Source organism: Castor canadensis, chromosome 11 (genome assembly GCF_047511655.1).
Source record: "Castor canadensis chromosome 11, mCasCan1.hap1v2, whole genome shotgun sequence".
Taxonomy (NCBI): Eukaryota; Metazoa; Chordata; class Mammalia; order Rodentia; family Castoridae; genus Castor; species Castor canadensis.
This window is the reverse complement of record NC_133396.1, coordinates 18,646,514-18,670,115: the sequence shown is the minus strand read 5'-3', so window position 1 is coordinate 18,670,115 and position 23,602 is coordinate 18,646,514. Positions and strand designations below refer to the sequence as shown.

The 23,602-nt window shown below is 48.0% G+C and overlaps 1 protein-coding gene across 1 annotated transcript; it reads right to left on the bottom strand.

The window, feature by feature from the left end:
* Positions 1-6,276: 6,276 nt before the first annotated feature.
* On the bottom strand, positions 6,277-23,117 carry Psmd3 (proteasome 26S subunit, non-ATPase 3). Its single transcript, XM_020176324.2, has 12 exons — positions 22,720-23,117; positions 19,205-19,395; positions 18,059-18,196; positions 16,055-16,191; positions 14,972-15,162; positions 14,735-14,838; positions 8,698-8,812; positions 8,481-8,600; positions 8,253-8,356; positions 7,864-8,019; positions 6,887-6,937; positions 6,277-6,716 (listed from the first exon to the last, which is right to left on the bottom strand). The coding sequence occupies exons 1-12, from the start codon at positions 22,931-22,933 to the stop codon at positions 6,639-6,641; spliced, it is 1,599 nt and encodes a 532-aa protein (XP_020031913.1). The 5' UTR covers positions 22,934-23,117; the 3' UTR covers positions 6,277-6,638.
* Between the last annotated feature and the right edge of the window lie 485 nt (positions 23,118-23,602).

Here is a 23,602-nt window from a genome sequence, read left to right as displayed (position 1 = left end):
TCCAATGCCCACCCCACAGCTGGATAGGAGCCATCCCATGTTCCGGGCTGTCCTGTCCCAAGCTGATTATCTGGGAACTCCCCAATACCCTCCCTCCCCCCCATGACTCATTTCTTTAAGCCCCCGGAATCCTGGCAGAGAAGCCAGAGGAAACCGGATATTTGTCTTGAATTAATCAGGACCCTTAGGGGCTCTTTGCTCACCTTCTACTTCCCCACACACTACCCCTGGTGCGCTACCCTTATGACAGCAGAGTCCTGAGGCTTTAGCGTTGGGAACCTGGGACATGTGGCTTTCCTGATAGTCACTGCCCCACAGAAGAGGCCGCCAGTCATAGTGCGCTGCGAAGTGGATGTGGGCTGGGGATGAGAAAGGAGAGCCCTGCAGTGATAGCCTGAAAACGACCTTGGAGTCTGTTCCAACCCTGTGAACTGGGCCAGAGAGGGAAGTACCTTGCCCAAGGTCATGAAGTTACAAACTTGGCCTCTGCCTCAGTTCCAAGTTTTCCATGGGTCACAGGCCATGGGCCTCCTCAATCTGACTGACCACACCCCAGGCTGTCACTTTCTAAACTAATTTATTCCTCCCCTGCCCTTTGGTGTCTAGGAATAGACTGCTCTGGATGCAGAGTACAGCTGACTGGGTGGGGCCATCTCTGGGCCTGGGGTGCCCTCTGGTGGTCATAGCAAGCAGGGATGCCACCTGCATCAGGTGTTCTGACTCACTGTCCCTCAGTGCCCCTGGCTGTACCTCAGAGAGGCAGGTGCTTGGCTCCTGGGCAGTGCAGGGTGGGTTTGACAGAACTGCGGAGGGCAAGGAGATCCATGTTTTTAAACAGGTTGCCTGGAGACTACTCTTACATGTCAGGTACCTTTCATTATGCTGTGTGTGTGTGTGTGCATGGTGCTGGGGTCATTGTGCTTTTGTCATTTTGTCCTATCAACCAACTGTTGTGGGTTGTAGATGAGGGGAGGAGGCCTCAGTGAAGTGAAGGACTCATCCAAGGTTGCAGAACTAGTTGGTGGCAGAGCCAGGCAGGATTTGTAGGTGGGTGGTCTTCCCAAGCCCCTGGTGTCCCATGGCACTGCCTTCCCATGCAAGGCTCTGGTCCCACCCAGGGGAGAACAAAGACCAAAAAGAGCAAGGGCTTGCTTCTAGCCATGCCACATGGGCTGAGCTAGACTGGAAGCTCAGAGGATAGTCATCTGTGAAGGGACCTGGCTCCAGAGACTGCTGTTATTCATCCTTGGGAATTCCCGAATGCTCTCTAGATTTTTTTTTAAATTGAATACACAGCCCTGTGCTTACGAGGCACATGCTCTACCACTAAGCAATGTCCCTGCTCACTCCCAGGTATTTGTTCTTTTGGTAGTACTGGAGTTTGAACTCAGGACATTAGGCTTGCTAGGCAGGCACTCTACTACTTGAGCCACACTTCCTGTCCTTTTTTGTGTTGGGTATTTTTGAGATACGGTCTTGCTATTTGCCTGGGCTGGCTTTGAACCTTGAATCATGAACCTCCTGATCTCAGCATCCCAAGTAGTTAGGATTACAGGCATGAGCCATTTGGTGACTGATTCAGGTAGTTCTTAAATCAGAACCCCTGGCAACTTCCCCTCACACTTCTTTTCCATCTGGTGCTGGGCTTAGGGAATCTATATAAGGGACCTATAAGCTGGGTGCCAGTGGCTCATGCCTGTAATCTTAGCTACTCAGGAGGCTGAGATCAGGAGGATCATGGTTCAAAGCTGTCCAGGTAAATAGTTTGAGAGACCCTATCTTGAAAACACGCATCACAGACACTACAAAAAAAGGGGGGCTGGCAGAGTGGCTCAAGGTGTAGGCCCTGAGTTCAAATCCCAATACCTCAAGAATAAATAAATAAATTATAAAAAAATAAGGTACCTAGAGTAACTCCCGTTGCCTGCTGGGAGAGTCTAATTATAAAACCTCCTTGGAGGGCAGCTTGGTGGGACACAGATGAGGTGGAAATGAGCATATCTTATTACCAAGTAATTCTACTTCTCAGATATGATTTAGAGCAAGGGCAGGAAAATGAAGCTTCTGGACTGAGGCATGCACACCCCAAGTTAAGATTGGCTTATTTATTTTTAAATGGTTAGGAAAAAACCCAAAAGAATATTTTATGACATGCAAAATCATTTGAAATTTAAATTCCCGTGTCCAGCTTGGCACCACTGACTCACACCTGTAATCCTAGCTACTCAGGAGGCAGAGATCAGGAGGATCTCAGTTCAAAGCCAGCCCCAGGGAAACAGTTCTCAAGACCCTAACATGAAAATACCCATCACAAAAAAGGTGGAGTGGCTTAAGCGGTAAGAGCACATACCTAGCAAGCATGAAGTCCTGAGTTCAAACCCAACCGTTGCCAAAATAAATAAATAAATAAAGATTGCAGTGTCCAAAAGTAATTCCTTTATGTATTGCTTACAGCAACTTACATGCTAGCAAGGCAGAAATGAGTAGTTGTGACAGAGACTGTGTGGCCCACAAGTCTAAAATATTTGCCATCTGTTCCTTAGAGTTTGCAAACTATGTTCAGTTTCCTCTGAATCCTGGGCTCTATATCTGGGAATTCAAACCACCTCAAACTGAAAATATTTGGAAAAAAATAAAGTCCATACTGAACATATACAGACTTCCTTTTTCTGGTCCCTAAACAATATAATGTAGCAACTATTTCCATAGCTTGTCCATGGTACTAGATACGACTGTTCAGAGATGATTTAAAATATGCAGGAGGATGTATGAAGTCCTGTGCAAATAATACACCATTTTATGTGAAGATTTGAGCATCCTCTGATTTTGGTATCCACAGAGGTCCTGGAACCAATAATCCTCCACAGTGACAGAGGGACGACTGAGCAACTGTGCATGGCATGTATGGATGGGAAGATGGATACAAAGATGGTCTTTGTAGTAACAGCAAACCAGTGGAAACATGTTTAAATGCCCTTCAGCAGGGAAATGGCTAAATTGTGTTCCCTTGGCCCCACATATGCCTCCCTGCCTCCACCAAGAAGGGTTTTTTTTGTTGTTGTTTTTGGAGGTTCTGGGGTTTGAACTCAGGGCTTACACCTTGAGCCACTCCACCAGCCCAAAGTGTTTTTTCAAAATGGGGTCTTGCAAACTATTTGTCTGGGCTGGCTTCGAACCTCAGTCCTCCCTGATCTCTGCCTCCTGAGTAGCTAGGATTACAGGCTTGAGCCACTGGCGCCTAACTAGGGGCTGGCTTTTACTCAGTTATATTCTCAGAGCTGAGCATGGTCAGATTTCAGAACAATATTGAGCAAAAATAGTGAGTTACATCTGTGACACACCATCTACAAACACTTAATATCTCAGTATGCTTTTCTATAGTAAAAGTATAAAAACAAACTGGAAGATCACTCACAGAATTCATAGGAGTGGCTGCCTCTGGGAAGGAAACAAGATGGAGTTCCAACTTACCTGTAATGTTGTATTTCTTTGTTAATTAAAACACATCACACAGCCAGGTGTGATGGTGCACCCCTGTAATCTCAGCACTCAGGAGGCAGATGAAGGAGGATTTTGAGTTGGAGGACAGTCTGGACTATATAGTGAGACCTTATCTTAAAAGAACAAAATAACTGGATGCACTGCCTGTAATCCTAGCTACTTAGGAGGCAGAAATCAGGACAATCTTGATTCGAAGCAAGCCCAGGCAAACAGTTTGAGAGACCCTATCTTGAAAAAAACCCTTCATACGCAGGAAAAAAAAAAAGGGTTGGCAGAGTGGCTCAAGGTGAAGGCCCTGAGTTCAAACCCCAGTACTGCAAAAAACCCAAAAAACCAAAAACCAAAAAACCCAAGCCAGGCGCCAGTGGCTCACACTTGCAATCCTAGCTACTTGGGAGGCTGAGATTGGGAGGATCACAGTTCAAGGCCAGCCCAGGCAAATAGTTTGTAAGACCCAATCTCCAAATTAACCAGAGCAAAATGGACTGAAGTTGTAACTCAAGTGTAGAGCATCTGCTTTGCAAATGTGAAGCCCTGAGTTTAAACCTAGTTCAAAAAAAAAAAAATCATGCAACAATGAATGGTTAACATTGATTAATGGGAAGTGGAGATCAGGAGGATCAAGGTTCAAGGCCAGCCAGGGCAAAGTTTGGGAGACCCCATCTCAACCAATAAAAAGCTGGGCATGGTAGCACACCTATCATACCAGGTACTGGGAAGCATAACTGGTGACCACCTCAGCCTAACTTTTGTATTTCTATGTAGTTTTTAAATAAAAAGAAACAACAACTAGGAGGTAGAAAATAGTGAACTCTCCAAGGAAGTAAAAAGTCAAATCAATGGAGAGGAATTACAAGAAACTTTCAGACAGTGAAAAGACAGAAAAGTTGCCCAGACTTAAGGAGGGAGAGAACCAGGAAATCCTGACAAATGAATGACTCCAACTCTCTGTAACAGTACAACCAAGAAAGGGTCTGAGGTAGTAACTTTAAGGCTGATAATCTCAGCGGGCACCAGTGGCTCATGCCTGCAATCCTAGCTACTCAGGAGCTAAAGATCAGGAGAATCGCAGTTCAAAGCCATCTCTGGAAATAGTTTGTGAGACCCTATCTCAAAAAAAAGGCTGGCAGAGCGGCTCAAGCATTAAGAGCACCTGCCTAACAAGCACGAGGCCCTGATTTAAACCCTAGTGCCACCAAAAAAAAAAACAAAAACAAAAAAAAACCTGAGACCCTTTGGGCTGGTGGAGTGGCTCAAGTAGTAGAGCGCCCATCTAGCAAGTGTGAGGCCCTGAGTTCAAACCTCATGGAGCTGGGTATCACCAGCAAGACTATTAATTAGGGCTAAAAACATTAAGCAACTCTGATGCCCCATAAACCTCCTTATCACAGCCTCAGAAGAAAGTCAGCTTTTGACATCAGGTACAGTGGTGAAGGACTAGAGCCTCAGGGAGACCCAAAACCAGACAGAAAACCAGACAGCTCTGAGTGCAACGGGCAGTGCGGCCTGGGACTGTGACGTGTTCAGCATCACGCAGGCCCCTCCCCTCTGCTACAGCAAGGAATTTGACCCACCTGTACCTGCCCTTCCATCCCAAAAGGACACACAGAAGGAGCTCAACAATCGTGTCCCTGCCTCACCCTTCCTGGAAGGGAATTGGAGATCTACTGGATTCTTGAGTTGGCCAGTAAAAATCAAAGAACAAAATGAGGGAAAGATTGGAATCTTTAAAGCACGAAGAGCTTGACCCTAAGGATAAAAGCATCTGCAAAGACAGATGCAACTTCTTGAGTTTCATGATTCCCAGACGACATAGCTTAAAGGATGTGGTGATGCCAGACTACTGCGACCAGGGCTGGGATCCGGAACCAAAGCAAGGCCAGGCCAAAACACGCATTTAATGAAATCTCCAGCTGATAAGGAATGTCTGGTGCACATTTCCCAAGAAATGAGACTTTAAAGGATCCAAATGGTGTGCAGGCACTGGGTGAGGCCAGGGAGGACACTAGAGACCCAGCTCTTGAAGAGCTTACAAATAGGCCAGAAGACAAGGCTTGCCCACCAATCACCTCCCAAGAAAAGCATTTCAGTGAATGGGACATAAAGTCTTGGCTGTGAAGCTGGCAGCCTGGAGAGTGTGTGCCATTCAGCAAGATGGAGAGGGAAGCAGTGACACCTGAGGCAGGAACCCAGGTGTTTCAGGTAGCAGAAAGACTGTTGGGAACAAAAGGACATGTATAGCAATGTCCCAGGGAACACAGAGATAATCCCATTCCCCACTGTGGGGAGCACTGCCGTTAGTAGCTGGGAGACTCTGACACCGACAGGTGCATTTCCAACCACTACAGGTACCTGGTACCTGGAGTTGGGTTGAGTCACAGGGGAGCCCCCTGTTGACACCAACTCTGTTCAATGAGTGGCCCATCCCCCACCCCATAGGACAAAACCCTGTTCCCAGCCTAGCGGGTTCTGCTCTCCTCTGTGTCCCCAAACTCACGTTCACACGCTTGTCCTTTTTTGAAACTCTTGCTAGGTTTCTGATAGCCCGGGGGTTTAGTGATTTGCCCAATATCTGAGAGTCAGTTAGGTAAGAAAGCAACCCTGGTCCTCCTGACCCCAGTTCAGGGCCTCTTCACCTCCCCTCGGCTTCCTGCTTGGCAGAAGAACTAGGTTCTCAGATCACACCTGAGGTTAGGACTCCAAGAAAAAAATCTGGGCCTGTCAATATTGCAGCCAACAAGAACAAAATATTTTAAGTGATGTGATACACAGAGCTTTGGAGAACTTTTTATTGTTTAAAAATTATAATTGAAGCTTCAGAAAACATACAACCCAATATGTCCCAACTCGAGGCCCTTATCCACTGGTCTGTCCATCCCCTCCTGCTGCCCATACCACCAGGCAGGACCCTGCCCTGGAGACACTGCCTGCTGCCCTCCTAGCTAAGTCACTAGCTGGAGAGGGACGCTGGGGTGAGGTGGGGTGGCCGGCTCCCAGCACCCTTCACCCCCTGCATGTATGTCATGGTCTGTGAGCTGAGTGTGGGTAAAGGGGGCCAGTTCCCTGAGCAGAGGACCCCCAAGGGGGAAAGACAAAGAGCCAGTCCCCACTCCCCCCACCCCTTCCCAGCCCCCAGCTCAAGGGAAGCTGTCATCATCATCCTCTGCCATCTCCTTGGCAAACTCCAAGTCCTGCTGTTCTCGCTCACGCCGTTCCTGGGGAAAGAGGTGGGTGTGAGGGCCAGTGGGGCTCTCTCACTTAGCACCCCACCCAAGGCCAGGGGCTGCCCAAGATTCAGCACAGGTCCTGGCCCTCCAGATGCTTCCCTTCCTCCCTTTCTGTATGGAAGGTTGACCTTCAGTTTTGCCCAAAGAAGGAGGCTCACCTCTGCAGACTCCAAGTCCTTGTTGTACGATTTGGGAGGAAACCGCATGGCCTGGGAAACAGCAGGAAGTAGCAGGATGGAGGGAAAGAAGCAGAGGAGACAGTCACTCAACACACCCTCCATGTCCCCAACACCAAGGTCTGAACACTACGGATTAGTCCCCTGTGTAGCACAGTGGGGAGTGAGGTGTGGGGAGTGAGGTGCAGAAATGAATTCTGACACCAGGTGGTAGATGCTAAGAGGATAAGGAGAATCTGGAGGGGTAAATGTCTGAAGCTCTTGACTTGGCAGGGAGGAGGAAAAGGAGGAAGAGCACACTGGTTGTGAGAATTCCAGGCTGAGGGCTCCCATGTGAAAAGGCCTGGCTGGAGGGCCATGGTGCTAGTTGGGGGTGGAAGGAGTGGCAGAAGGTGAGGTTAGACAGAAAGGACCAGATCACAAAGTGCCTTGTGTGCCACACTGAGTGCAGATTTGGCAGATTTTAAGTTCAGGCAGCAAGGAGACCACAAGAAGAACATCAAAGCCAAATAATAGCATCAAACTGAGTGCCTGGCAGAGGGCTCATAACCTTTTTTTGGAACCAGATACCAGACCTATATTTTATTCAGTTTAGCCTTCACCAAAGTGCCTTTGCAAGGGGACTTCATTTAATCTCCCCCACTCTGCAAAGCAGGCCAGGCAGAGAGCTCTGCAGGTGGAGAAACAGGCTCAGAGAAGTTAAATGACTTGAGTTTGGAAGCAGACGTGGAGCCCTGCATTCAGCATCCTTGCCTGCTCTTTCCTGGTGGCCCCGTCCCTGACAAGCTTAGAATGCCATTGCAGTCCCATTGCAACACGGAATGTGGGCAGTGTCCTTTCCCCCCAGCCCCTGTCCCCTCAGTGCTGGGCTCGAAACTGGATCACAAACCAAACCAGTCTTCCCTGGGAATTCAGGGGTGTAAAGGGAGGGGCCTAAGACCAGGCCAAGAGCTGCTCACCTTGACGGACATGTTGTGGATGTCCAGGCAGAAGGAGATGCGCTGGTGGAAGGCCAGCTGGGGCTCCCGGGTGGAGTAGATGTCAATCATCTCCTTGGACTGGACATAGCCCTTCTCATGGTTGATACTGGCCTCAATGACGCCATCCCGGATGGCCTGTGGGCCCCATAGGGAGGAAAGGTCACCAGAAAACCCATCTTCTGATACCCTTTGTCCCATCCTGTTCTTCTGTCTTCCTTACATTTTTCATACCTACACTCTTTCTGGCAACTTCTGAAGAGACTATGCACTGCTCTACCCATTCCCCTTGGCCAATCTCCTCCCACTCTTGATTCTGCAACAGATAGGGAGGCGACACCCCAGATCAGCCGGTTCCTGATCCACCCCACCTTGGCGACAATGAACTCGGCGTCTTCTGGGCTATCTAGCTGCAACTTCTGAGCGATGTCGGCCAGGGAGATCCGGGAATAGGAGAGGCTGATCATGCGCACACCTGGGGGAGGAAGGAGCAGGGGGTGGGTGGGGTGGACACAGGTCCTTCACCACCACATACTTTACAAGAGCGACCCTGTCCCTTGGAGAAGCCCCTTGGGTCCTGCTCAGACCCAGATGCACACCTGTCTTAATCACATTGTGTCGCAGTCGGATGATCAGGGTGTAGGTCCCATCCGCTTGGAACTTCTCCCCAAACCGATCCAAGGCCTGGTTGAACTTGGCTAGATTGCCTGTCCTGACAGCTGTGGGGGACAGGCAGGGGTTAGCTGATGTGAAATGGGCACATGCAGAGGACACTGTGGAAGGATGCTGGTAGGCTCTGGGAGGGGATAGCCTTACCTTGGGTGAGAAGGAAGTAGGGCATGAGTGAGCGCTTGAGGGAGGGCTGGCGAAATTGCAGCCGGTCTGGGATCTCCCCCAGCAGCAACTCCACTACGATCAGAAGCTTGTGCACCTGGACAGGGTATGACATGGAGCACAGTGGGCAGGGAGCCCCACTGGCGGAGGAAGAAAATGAAGTGGGCTCCAATCTGGTCAGACATACTGGGAAATGGGGAAGGGCAGTGCTGTGATGAGGCCTGGGGAGGGGAAGACACCTCTGAAGCCTCACCTCTGAGCCAGGCACTGGGAACAGCTGAGCTTGGGCCACACAGAGCCTTTGGCCTCACTTCATCAGGCCAACCATGGCCCACTGCTCTGAACCAGCAGCGCTCTGCAGCAGATGCGAGATAAGTGGACTTTATGGTTCACTGGCTGATGTGGGTGAACTGATACTGGGGAAGAGGAGGGGATAGTGTGCAGAGCTAGTAATCCCAGTAGTTATTCTGCAGGGAAGCACAAGAAGTTCCTTGCAAAATCTCAGTGAATGAGCAGTGTATGCATGTAGAAGGCTGGCTGGAAAACCAGGCCTTTCCTCCTCCATACAAGTACAAGGTGTTTCAGTATGGTGCCCGGGCAGGTCCAGCACTATGCAAGGAAAACTACAGTGGAGGGGACGATGTCTAGCAATTAAGTTTACCACAAAGCAGGTAGCAGAGGAACACAAGACACCCAGTGCCATGCTAGAGGTAAGGGTGGAAATGTTGGGGTGAGATCACGCCCACAGCTATGCAAAGACTTCACCCCTCTCTATATAACCAAGACAAGATTGTCTTGTCCCTTGGAATAATCCCTGTGAGAGAGGATTTTTTTTTTTTTTTTAAATTTGTGCTGTGTTGCCCCAGGCTGGTTTTGAACTCATGGACTCAAGTAGTCCTCCTGCTTTGGCCTCTTGAGTAGCTGGGACTACAGGCATGCCATGGCACCCAGCTTTAAATGGTAGAATTGACGAAGCAGAAAAAGGAGGGAGGATGGTTCAGTCAAGGGAGCAGACTAGAGAGGCAGGAGGAGTGGAGACAGGCTGAGGATGTACAGGGGATCAGGAGAGGCAGGAGGAGTGGAGACAGGCTGGAGGATGTACAGGGGATCAGGAGAGGCAGGAGGAGTGGAGACAGGCTGGAGGATGTACAGGGGATCAGGAGAGGCAGGAGGAGTGGAGACACGCTGGAGGATGTACAGGGGATCAGGAGAGGCAGGAGGAGTGGAGACAGGCTGAGGATGTACAGGGGATCAGGAGAGGCAGGAGGAGTGGAGACACGCTGGAGGATGTACAGGGGATCAGGAGAGGCAGGAGGAGTGGAGACATGCTGGAGGATGTACAGGGGATCAGGAGAGGCAGGAGGAGTGGAGACACGCTGGAGGATGTACAGGGGATCAGGAGAGGCAGGAGGAGTGGAGACACGCTGGAGGATGTACAGGGGATCAGGAGAGGCAGGAGGAGTGGAGACACGCTGGAGGATGTACAGGGGATCAGGAGAGGCAGGAGGAGTGGAGACAGGCTGGAGGATGTACAGGGGATCAGGAGAGGCAGGAGGAGTGGAGACACGCTGGAGGATGTACAGGGGATCAGGAGAGGCAGGAGGAGTGGAGACACGCTGGAGGATGTACAGGGGATCAGGAGAGGCAGGAGGAGTGGAGACACGCTGGAGGATGTACAGGGGATCAGGAGAGGCAGGAGGAGTGGAGACACGCTGGAGGATGTACAGGGGATCAGGAGAGGCAGGAGGAGTGGAGACAGGCTGGAGGATGTACAGGGGATCAGGAGAGGCAGGAGGAGTGGAGACAGGCTGGAGGATGTACAGGGGATCAGGAGAGGCAGGAGGAGTGGAGACACGCTGGAGGATGTACAGGGGATCAGGAGAGGCAGGAGGAGTGGAGACACGCTGGAGGATGTACAGGGGATCAGGAGAGGCAGGAGGAGTGGAGACACGCTGGAGGATGTACAGGGGATCAGGAGAGGCAGGAGGAGTGGAGACACGCTGGAGGATGTACAGGGGATCAGGAGAGACAGGAGGAGTGGAGACAGGCTGGAGGATGTACAGGGGATCAGGAGAGGCAGGAGGAGTGGAGACAGGCTGGAGGATGTACAGGGGATCAGGAGAGGCAGGAGGAGTGGAGACACGCTGGAGGATGTACAGGGGATCAGGAGAGGCAGGAGGAGTGGAGACACGCTGGAGGATGTACAGGGGATCAGGAGAGGCAGGAGGAGTGGAGACACGCTGGAGGATGTACAGGGGATCAGGAGAGACATGCCATCTCAAATGCCTTATGAAGGTGAGGACTGAAGCTGTGAACATACATGACCACTCACGGAGTATGGCTGTTCCTGTGGGTAGATAACCTCTTAAGCTGCTCAAAGGAGCACTTCAGAGTGTACACCCAGAATATCTGAGGTCCAGTCTCTTAATTGCCTAGTCGGGAAGCCTTGAGCAACTAAGTCTTTGGCTTCCTCATCCCTCAAGAGTGCTTAATGAGAATAATAATAATACAAGGCCTGTCTGCCACCCAAAACTGTTATGATGCTCTACCGAGCAGACCATGGGGAGCAAAGGAGGGCTCTGGGCAAGGGAAGGCAGCCCCACGCTCGGTTTAGTCAGTAATTACGTAAGAGCTGGGTGCTGGAGGGAAAGCTGATGGCCAGTTCAAAGTGTCCAGAAATGTCAGGAGCTTGAACAGGAGGCTGGCAACATGAAAGAGCAGAAAAATACAAAAGATATGGAGACAACTCATCAGATAACTTAGTGATGGGGAGGGAGGGGAACACTAGAGATGACCCTGAGGCTCCTACCTACATCTGAACAGCAGGAGAAAAGACTAGGGGCCAGGAGGGGTTTGTGCTTACGAGCTAAGTTTGAAGGGCCAGGGGTTGTCTACTGAGATATGGGGAGGGGGAAGAGTTGGATTTATAGGTCTGGTGCTCATAAGAAGCATCAGAGTTAGTATTATCAGTTGATTAGTGTCCCCCTCAAAATCTTATGTTAAAGAGCTAGCCCTCAAGACCTCAGAATATGACTGTATTGAAGATGAGGCCTTGAAAGAGGTAATTAAGCCGGATGCCTAAGAAACGGACTTAGGTGAAGCCTTATGAAAGTGAGGATTGAAGCTGTGAACTACAAGCCCATCCAAGGAGGCAGTATGGATGTTACTACAAACAGGTAAGCTTTCAAAGAATTCTACTGGGTCCTGGAGAGGTAGAAGGAACAGACAGAAAGAGAGAGAGAGAATGCTGTGTGAGGTACTTGACCAGTGGACTGCTGAGGGGACAGGAAAGAAATGGTGTGGTTACTTGAGAAGGAAGAAGCAAGGACTTCCTGCCCAGAGCGACTTAAGCCAACAGCTGATAGGCTGTAGGAAGAGATAGGAAGGAACAGGGTAAAGAACACAGGTAGAGAAGCTACTTTTAAGTAAAAATGGGAAGGAAAAGAATGGGTGAAGAGCTCACTATGTCATGTGAGGCTACAGTAAGAAGTCAGCAGTATACAACCCAGAAGGCTCTCATCAGAACCCAACAATGCTGGCACTGCTGCCTCTGACCTCCAGCCTCTAAAGCTGGGACAGCCAAACATTTGTTTTGTATAAGCCATCCAGAATATGGTAGTGTTTTTTGGTTTTTTCTTTTTTGGTGGGGGAATAGGGTCTCATATCAGCATGTAGCCCAGGCTAGCTTTGAACTCATGATCCCCTTGATATTGCAAATATGCACCTCCATGTCCAGTCAGATTATGGTACTTTGTTGTAATAGACTAAGATCCTGGGTAAGACCAATATATGAGTCTTTAAAAGTAGAAGAGGGCTGGCAGAGTAGCTCAAATGGTAGTGCACCTGCCTAGCAAGTATAAGGTCCTACGTTCAAACCCCAGTGCCCCAGGGGAAAAAAAAGTTAAAAAAAAAAAAAGTGGAAGAGGGATGCAGAAGGAAGCAGAGGTTGCAGTGATGTGACGGAATGTGAGGACCAAGTCCATCAGTACTGGCTTTGGAGCTGGAAGGAAATCACATGACAAAGGAAGCCAGCTAGAAAAGGCAAGGACAGGTTCTCCCCTAGAGCCTCCAGTAAGGAAGCTCTGCCCTCCTTGATGTTAGCCCCGTGAGTTCCATGTCGTATTTCAGACCTCAGAACTATAAAATGTACTTCAAGTGAAACAAAAAAGGTATGTCAGGATTGTAGAGGGAAAAACAAAACAAAACAAAAAAAAGGGAAAAAAGAGAAGAAAAACAACAATAAAAAAAGAAAAAGGACTGCAGAAGAGAGAAGGCAGCTGCATGCACTGCTGAACGCCATATGGCTTTTATCTGTCCCTGGAGAGGAGCCAGAGCTCCTACTCACATTGTGGCCTGTGCACCAGCAGCACTGATACCACCTGACTAGGTGCCTGTTAGAAACTCAGAATCAAACGTACATACATACATATATATATATATACATATATATAAATGAATATGTATATATAATCTTGTTTGTTTTATTTTTGAGACACATTCTTCCAATGTAGGTAGCCCAAGCTGGCCTCAAACCTGCAATCCTCTTGCCTCAGCCTCCAGAGTAGCTAGGATTCCAGGCTTGCACCACCACACTTGCCAGAACCTGTATTTTAATGCAGCCCCAGGGGATTCCCATGCTCCTCCAGTAAGCTAAGAAGCTGGGGAGGAATAAGGGCATAGGAAGCAGTCTGGGAGAATTTGGAGAGTCCAGGCCCCTTCCACACAAGCAAACTTTCCCCCTTTTCATCTTCCCAGGCTCTTTTGCCAACAGCATGCTGGCCAAAGACCTCAGTCCAGACATCTGCTCCTTCCTGTTATCTGGCTTCCCTCACCCCCCAAAAAGCCTTATACCTTCTTTAAAAAAGCCTCTCCCCTGCCATGTAACACATCCTGTATGTTCAGTCTGTATTTCAGTAATCTTTCTTTCTTTCCTCCCTCCTGCTCTCCTTTTTTTTTGTGATACTAGCATTTGAATTCAGGATCTAGCACTTGCTAGGCAGGTACTCTACATTTGAGTCATGTGCCCCCAGCCTTTTCTGCTTTAGTAATTTTTCAGATAGGGTCTCACACTTTTGCCTGGGGGTGGCCTTAGATCATGATCCTCCTACCTATATCCCAGGAGCTTGGATCACAGGCACATGCCATCTTGCCCAGCCTTTGGTGATTTTTTTTTTTTTTAAACAAACTTTAGTGTGACTCAAATTATAAGCAATTTAACATGTTGCTCATGTACCCCATGTGTCTAAAAAGCCTTTTCTTTCTGTGAAAATCCTACCCAACTTTCAAAAACCAGGTTAAACTTAATTTTAAGATCTTTTTCATTATTTGACCAAAACTTAAATCTGCTTTTTCTAAACTTCTGAACAGAAGCAAGATGAATCTCCACTATGCTGACCCAGTCACTGGTATTCACCCCATTCTCTGTTGCGGGCATTGCAGAGGCAGATGTTCCGTTAAGGCAGAAGCAGAGGTCTATAGTTTGGAAAACTGGATAAAATACAGGCCCACAATCCTTTTAGTCAACATTCTTCATCTGTCTAAAATACTATCTCTAAGAAATGCCATTTTTAAAATCCTTCTTTCCTATCTCTCATGGATAGAAAAATCAAAGGCTCACTCAAAAAACTCCTTGGTAACTGACAGCTCTTAAGTGGTGGCCAAGATTTATCTCCACCTGAGCCCATCAGCCTTATGGAGATTTCTAGATTCCCTGGTCACAGACAAAACTGGTCTCAGGTGGGCATGTGAGGAACCAGGTTAAGAACCTGTGGCTTAAGAACACAAGCCAACTCCATGCCTGGAAGAGTCAGTAATATTCTACACCTATCTCCTCAGGAGAATGTTTGAATGCAAGTTGTCAGGTATCTGCTTCTGTACTCTGAAACACACAGCTGGAGCAGCCTCTGGGATAAGGAAGGTCAAGGAAGACCTCCCTGGCCCCTGGTATAAGAGAGTGGAACTGAAGTATCAGATGAGAAAGGTGAGCAAGAGGTGAGAGAAGAGGCTATGTGCGGCTCACCGTCTGTTTGAAGCCCACAGCTGTGTGCTGAGGGGCCTTGCGAAGGGCATTGGTCATTGTTCTCCGGGCCTCTGAATACTCTAACTGGATGGCTTTGATTCGACCTGGAGGTGGAGGAAAGGAGAGTGGGTCCATCTGATCCCCTGGCAAACCAGAGTGCCAAATGGAAAAATGCTCAGAAAGTCTGCACCAAGTGAGCCTGAGACACCTGCTTTGTGGTCTGGGCCCTCTGCTCACCTGTGTAGTAGAGGTACCTGGCCCACTCATTGTTGTTGGCCTGCTCGGGGAACACGGACTTGGACACTAGCTTCTCGGCCTGGTCATACAAGCTGTAGTGTAGGTAATTCCGCAGCAGGAGGTTCAGCAGGGTGGCCTGCCCATCAGCATCATGCCGGAGGGTGGCTGTCCGAAGCCGGGCATGCAGGAAGCTTCAAGGAGGGAAGAAAAAGAGTGTCAAGTCTCAACTGCACTTCTCTAAACTACCTCTAATAAATCTTCATTCTTTCTCAAGTTCTAAAAAAGTGACACAGACTGCTTTTCTGACTATTCGTGGAATAATCAACTATTGACTGACAATTGGGTGAAGTGCTACCTTAGATGCAGACAAAGGACAAAACCCTGCCCTCTGGGAGCCTAGCTGGAGTGCACTGGTAAGTCAGTGAACCATAGAGCATGACAGATGGAGGTGGAGGCTAAGAAGAAACCAAGGCTGAAGGAGACAGGGAAGAGCCGGAGTAGAGGCTCTGAGGAAGAGTGAGCCTGGCACAGCTAAGAAAGAGCAGGAGGCCAGTGGGGGCTGAAAAGTGAGTGTGCTGGGGGAGAAGAAAGGGTGAGTGAGGTAAGGAGATGGGAATGGGTGGCTTATGTCAGGTCTCAAAATCTACTGTGAGGAACCTGGCTTTTCCCTGAGGGAAATGGGGAACCATTGCAGGTTTATTTTTTTGTTTGTTTATTGATTGATTGATTGGTACTGGGGTTTGAACTCAGGGCCTCATGCTTGGTAGGCAGGCACTCTAATACTTGAACCACTCAACTGGCCCCCATTGCAGGTTTTAAGCAGAGAGGAAAAATGTTTCCAGTCTCTCCCTCAACCCTAACTCACCACTCAGTCCTTCCTTGCTGTGGAGTAAAGGGAAGAATTGGGGTACAGTTCTTAACAGCCCAGGGATTTTCACCATTTCTGTACCCAGGATTACTTCTCCCACAGTTGAGGGCATGTTAACCATTACCCCTCCTACCTGCTGGGCACCGTACATCTACCAGCCCAGTGCCCTCTGCAGGCTCACAGTTTTGTGATAGTGAGATCTTAGCCTCTGGTACCTGCGCACCACATCCAGCTTGTCCAGGAACTCATAGACCCGGGCGTGATAATAGTAACACTTGGCAGCCACAAGGTCCAGGGCCCGGCGGTTCTGAGTACTGATCTTCTGCATCAAGTCATCAGAGATTTTCTGTGCCTGGGGAGAAAGTCAAGAATTCAAGGGGCAGTTCCTGAAAAGGTTGAACATCAGTTACCATGAGCCAGTGATTTCCCTCTTGGGTACACATCCAAAAGAACTGGAAACACGTCTACACATTCATAACTACATTATGCATCATGACCAAAAGTGGAAACAACCCAGATCTTCCTTGGTGGCTAAAGAATAGATAAACAGGGCTGGGCGCCAGTAGCTCACACTTGCAATCCTAGCCACTCAGGAGGCAGAGATCAGGAGGATCAAGGTTCAAGGCCAGCCAGGGCAAAAAGTGAGACCCTATCTCAAAAATATACCACACCAAAAAAAAAAAGGGCTTGGTGGAGTGGCTCAAGTGACAGAATGCCTGCCTAACAAGTGTGAGACCCTGAGTTCAAACCACAGTCAAAATAAATAAATAAATAAATAAAATAAAGAGAGAGAGAGAGAGAGAGAGAGAGAGAGAATGGATAAACGGATAAACAGAGTCAGGCAATAATCCCAGCACTCCAAGAGGCTGAGGCAGGAAGATTATGGATTTGAGGTCAGCCTGGGCTACATAGTAAGACCCTATCTCAAAAACAAAAAACAGCAGGGCACAATGGCTCATACCTGTAATTCCAGCTTCTCAGAAGGTAGATATGGAGAACAGTGGTTTAAGATCAGCCTGGGCAAAAAGTTAGTGAACCCCCCACCCCCATCTCAACAAATAAGCTGGGCACAGTCATTCACTCAAAAACAAGCAAATGAAACAGTGGTGAGGAAAAGATAAAAATAAAGTAGGGAACTGAGAAGTACCACCTTCTTGACATTTCTATGACAGTGACTGACAAGGACACTGGCCTGAGCTGGGGGAGTGGCAGAAGTGAGTACAGGTTGAATATTCCTTATTGGAAATGCTTGGGACTAGAAGTGTTGGATTTAGGACCTCCTCCCCTCTCCATGGGTAGGGTATTTGCATATGTACAATGAGGCATCGTGGGGATGGGACCCAAATCAGAACACAAATCTTGTTTCCACTTCAGATGCACCTTATGCACATAGCCTGAGACAATTTTACAGTATTCTTAGTGTGCACGTGTGCTGACTGGTCAGATGTAGAATTTTCCTGTGTGCCTCATGCTGATGTTCCAAAGTTTCAGAGTTTAGAGCATTCTGGATTAGAGATGCTCAACCTGTATCCCACAAAAGTAGCTGCCAGTACTAAAGTTCCATGAAAACTTACTCTATGAAGACCATGTCCTAAGTGTTATTTATTTTTTCTTTTTTTACATTTTTTTTCCCTGAGGCATTGGGGTATGAACCCAGGACCTTACACTTGCTAGGCAGGTGCTCTACCATTTGAGCCACTCTGCCAGCTATTTTATTTATTCTTGAGACAGGGTCTTGTTGTGTAGCCCAGGCTGGCTAGCCTTCATCCTGCTTCAGCCTCCTGAACTGGTATTATGGGCATGCACCATCATGCCTGCTGCTAAATATGAGAACCCATTATGCTGGTATTGCACCAAAGATGGGACAGGATAACTAGTGCCAGCCCTCTTCCATGGTGTCCAAAACAGGAGTGGAGGGGGCCTCTCCAGAGGTGCAGTCAAGCACATGAACCCGTAGGAATGTAGGGAGAGTCTGGGGGATAGTTCTTCCTCTTTGTTTTCTTTTGAGACAGGGTCTCACCCAGACTGGCCTCAAACTCATCCCTCTGTCTCAGCTTCCCTAGTGCTAGGATTACAGGTGTGCAACCACCATGCCCAGCTTGGGGAACATTAAGAATGTAGTGATTATTTCTACTTCTTTCTTCACTGGCGACAATCTTCCCCACAAACTTCTTACACTGTTTGGGATGAATTCATCACTCTTATCACACCCTAGATACCTCTTTGTAGCGCTTGCTGTTCATCAGGAAGATAACCATGAGGAGCTGGAGATATGCTTCCACTTCTGGCAGGAGAGGTGCTGACGCAGCTTTTCCTGTGCGTGGACGGAACTGTAAATCGGCTTCTGTGTCCATGGGCTAGGAGAGTACAGAGTACCACAGAAACACTCAGCAGCATCAATCGACGAAGAATTTATGAAGCACCACTGTGTGTTTCAGTATATATAAATATTTACTGAGTGCCTGCTATGTAACAAAATTTTGCTAAGTGCTGAAGATACAAAAATAAAGACAGTCTCTTTCCTGAGACAGTCAAGGAGGCTGGCAATACAACAAAAGTTTAAAGGAGTATCGCAGACCTCTTTACAGAATATACTAAGAACACAAATGATGATGCAAGGAATCTTCAAAGATCGTATGGTCTAAGTAGAGACCAAGCCACTACAGCAGGGACCACTGCAAACCCTATCAGACAGGATTTAATGAATAATGAAATTCTAAAGATAAATCAAGAATGATGAGTGAAAAAAAAATTGCTTTTTGTAGGAACAAAATGTTGGAGAAATTGACATATACATAGTATTTATTTCCGATCTAGTCACTGATACTGGCAGAAATATTGGGCAAATCAGCCCCCTAATAATCATGTTTGGTGAACTTAGAGATGTGAAAGTTAGAAACCATCCAAGATAGGGCTGGGAGGAAATACGTTGGCCTTTCCCAGACAGTAAAGTGTTCACTGTTCTACCTCTGGGGATTTTCTGAGCGTTCACCCTGTGGAGCAGACTGAGTGCGCATACGCAGGAGGTTCAGGGAGGCTGAGCCCGCACTGCACCGTGAGTGACGCAAGCTCTTTCAGAGCTCCAAAGGAGAAGCCCCTTGCCACGGAGACCACCACCACCACCACCACCAAACCAGCTTCATCAGCATCATGGCAGCAGTGGGAAATATTTAATTAGGAGGCTCCGGACTGGAAGCACAACACTATAGGGAAGAAGAACGGCTCCCTTGCACTAGGCCGGTGTACATGTCCTGGCTGCTCTGCCTTCACTCCTCAGGACACAGCAGGTAAAAAGACAGGTCTTCAGGATGCAAATGGTTCTTTCCAAGGGGTCAGAAGCCAAGCCTTGAAAGTGGCCCACTCACCTCTTCTAGGAAAGGCAGCAAGAAGTCCCGAGTGACACTATTGGAGGTGAAGAAACCATGGACAGCCTTATACAGAACATAGTGGTTGAGGCGGCGAGATGTGGAAGGCAGCATCCGTAGGGCCCTCAGCACAAATCGAGGCTCCTTGCCTGAGACAGCCTTCTCCAGCTGTTTCACATGTTCCTTGATGTCTGCAGGGGATCAGAGAAGGAGAGATGCTACTTCCGATTCTTCCTTCCTCCTACCCTCCAGGCAAGCAATTCTAGGGAGCGTCTTACAAAGTGGCACAATGTGCAGTTACCCCTTTTGGCCTAATAGGGGTAAGTAAGATCTATTGATTCAGTAGGTATGTTGATTTTCAGAAATAACCCAGAGACAAGGAAAAAGATAGGTGAGGTTGGGATAGAAGGTAACAGAAAGAGCAAGAAAGGAAAAAGCAGAAACAAAGAAAAAGAACACGTGGAGATTTGTCAGATTTCAAAATAGGAAAAGATTTTCTAAACATAAACAGTGGGAGAAATCGCACATAGACACAAAGAACTAATGAATGTAACTTCACACACACACACACACACACACACACACACAAAGCCTCTTAAATAACTACGTAAGCAAAAGAAAAATATTTGCAACAAGTGTGACCAGATTCCTATTTTTATTCTACAAAGAGCTTATATAAATAATTAAAAGAAACTCTAGTGTCATAATTTCAAAATAAAAATGGACATGATGGGACATAAACAGAAAAGGGAAAGTAGCTATTAGACACGAAGAATATACTTTGCTAGTATTTGACTAACTGCAGAGGGAAACATTTGGCAGGACTGGAGTTTGAACTCAGGGCCTCATGCTTGCTAGGCAGATGCTCTACCATTTGAGTCACTCCTCCAGCCCTGTTTTGTGTTGGGTATTTTTGAAATAGGTTCTTTCGAACTATTTGTCCAGGTTGGCCTTGTCTCTATCCCTCGAGTAGCTAGGATTACAGGTACGAGCCACCAGTGCCTGACTCTAAAGTACAAGTATTTCAAAAATAAAAGCATAGACAGTATAGTGAAAAAGAACTTTCTGCTGATATAATGTAAATCAGTGGATTTTCTAAAAATGTTCACCCTTTTTGACTCAGGCATAGAGATTCTAGGAACCTATACCTAAGGGAAAAAAAAAACCATAAAAGTAGATTTATACTTGGGCACAAAGATGAAGGCTGCAAAGCTGTAACTGCAAGACACTAGAAATACTTTAAATGTGCATCAATAAGGGAATACAACCAAGTGGCAGTTTCTTCATCACCTTTATATATTCAGCACTTAGCATAGAATATCTGGGACACATTAATGATTATAAACAATAAGTTAGTATTTATGAAGGGCTTACTATATTTACCATATACCAGGCATAGTTCTAAGCATTTTAATGTTCACAAGAACCTGATAAAGGTTCTATTATCTCACTTATACAGATGGGGAAACTAATTCCAGAGCTTATACACTGTTTTCTTTTTGTTGGGACTGAGGATTGAATTTAGGGCTTTGCGATTGCAAAGCAGGTGCTCTACTGTTAGAGCCACACCTCCAGTCCATTTTGCTTTGGTTATTTTGGAGATGGGTGTATGTGGACTATTTGCCTGGGCGTATGTGGACTATTTGCCTGGGCTGGCCTTGAATTGATTCTCCTGATGTCAGCCTCCCAAGTAGCTAGGATTACAAGTGTGAGCCACCAGTGCCTGGCCAGAGCTTATTCTCTTAATTAATACTCAATAAATATTTCTGGAATGAATTAAAGATGGGCCAGAGCTGGGTACCGGTGGCTCATGCCTGGAATCCTAGCTACTTGGGAGGCACAGAACAGGAGGACTGTGGTTTGAAGCCTGCTTGGGCAAATAGTTCGAGAGACCCTATCTTGAAAAAACCCATCACAAAAAAGGGCTTGTGGAGTGGTTCAAGGGATAAGAACACCTGCTAAGCAAGCATGAGGCCCTAAGTTCACACTCCAATAAAAAAAAAAAAAAAAAAAGATAGGCCAGGTGCAGGGACTCACATCTGTAATTCCAGCTACTCAGGAAGTAGAAAACAGGAGGACAGGGGTTAGAGGCTAACCCAGGAAAATGTTAGAGAGACCTCACCTCAACCAATAAATTGGATGATGTTTGTAATCCCTGCCACAATGGGGAGGTATACATAGAAGGATCATCGTCCAGCCTGGCCAGGGCAAAAAAACATGAGACCCAACCTGAAAAATAACTAGCAAAAAAGGCTGGTGGAGTGGCTCAAGTGGTAGAGCACCTGCCTAGGAAGCATGATGTCCTGAGTTCGTTCAAACCCCAGTACCACAAAAAAAAAAAAAAGTTAACAATGGTTGAATTTTTTCCTTGCTACTTTAGACTTCTCATATTTCCCAAAACTTCTACAACAAACACAAACTACAAGAAAATGAAGTGTTTACAAGAACATGTGTATACTCAGCAGATAATGCTGAGTGGTATCTTTGTCACTGGTTATCATTATTTTAGGTAAAAGGACCTTTAGTAGATACTGTTCCTTTTGCCCAACTTTAGAGTAGGAGCTGATGCAGACAACACTGTCACATCTTCAAAAGTACCTCCCAGGAGCTTAGCTTTGCTTGTCTCAATGTTTTCAGGTAGCTTCTCATGCAGCTAAGTAAAGAGAAAAACCCAGCAAGTAGTCTGGTCCAACTTGATCCAGAACCCAGAAACTAGAATCACCGTGTGACTTCAATGTGTACAGGATGCACAAAGTGGAAAGGGAAAGCAGAAAATCAGAAAATAAGACAGTAGGAAACTAGGAAAAAAGAAATGGGGGCGGGTGGGGAATTGGGACATAAGAAGCCAAAAATGAGCATTAGGAACTCAAGAAAAGATATCAAAAGTTCAAATAAAAGTTGAACGTGTGTATGTATTTAAACCCTTCAGAAACAGGGCTAAGGGACAGGAAAAGAATAACGGAATGGGGCTGTTTGGGCACCTCAACTAGAGAAACCAGGAGGCAAAATAACAGGTAAAGATGGCTCTTTTGGGGGAGTTTGCTAAGGCAGCTGGACCAACAGACATAAACTCTTTCATAAACTCTTACAACTTAGAGGGCTGTTACCTCGGTCCCCTTCACACACAGACACAAACGCTTAAGTTTAAAGGAATCCGATCATACATTGGAGGCGCTAAGATCAGTCGGGTGGGGTGTAAATGGAGTAGGTGGGGGTGTGGGAGAGAACTTCAAAGAGCAAGTCCCCAGGCACGGTGAGACCTGGATCCAACCCCAGATGGGACGAGGGATTGTAAGGAGAGTAGTCCGCAGCCTGGGAGAAAGGTCAGTCATTAGGACCAAAATGTCAGGGTATTGGCGGTGGGGGAGCGGCGGGGGCTGCCGATCCCAACCCAAGTGACTGAATCTAAGGGACCGGGGTTGGTGGAGGCTGCACTGCGGTCCCATGGAGAAGTCGTATCATCGGGATCACTGTCACCCATGATCGCGTTATGTCCCCAACTCGGGCTCTCGTACCCTCCAAAGTGACGGTGTCCAGCTCTCGCTGGGAGTGCTCAGCCGTCGCTGCCTTGCCGTCTGCCTCCCCGGTGGAGCCGCTACCCGCGGCCGCCTCTTCTTTCATCTCCACATCCTGGGGGCCCGGAGGCGGTGGTGGTTCTTGTTCGCCACCGCCCGGCGGTGGCTTCGCCTTGTCGGCGCCACGGCGCCGCGCAGACCCCTCCTGCTTCATGGCGCCTGGGGTCGCGGCCTAGTCTGGGGACCGAGGCCGGGGCCTCGCGTGAACCCTTGCACCAGGATCCAGGCACCGAGTCGGGCCTGCACACAAGCGCGGGATCGCGTCGGGCCGCACGATGACAGAGCAGCAGCAAACCCCTTCCCGGCGCTCGGTCTTCTGGGAAACGCCAAGCCAGGCGGGCCGATGGCCGAGTCAACACAGGGAAAAGAAATCAACAGCCGAGACGCAGGATGGAGGCGGATCTTCGAGGAAGGAGTGGGGAGGAGTCAGTAAATGTTTGTGGGGCTTTCTTTGGGCGCCTAAGTGTGTTGATTTTCATTTATCTTCCTCTGGAGTGCATTTCTGCGGATGTCCACAAGAGGTCCCCTCAGGTTTCAACCTTGGCTACGGACGCTAAGAGCACCCCAACTTGCGTAAAGTTGCTAGGACCTATCAGAGCGCGGGGTGAGATGATGTCATGAGTTGCTGGGCAGATTTTGCGCCCACGCTCGCTCTCTTTCCCCTGATAAGGGTTGCCTTCGAGATCTGGTCAGGCTCTTGCTCAACTGCCACCTACCTGGTGCCCCCAGCGCGAGCGAAGAAAAGAAAGCTGCGGCTGAGGGACGTAGAGGAACTAGGCTGTTGGGCTTAAGATAAACTGCGCTAGACAGTAGGAAGAACCCT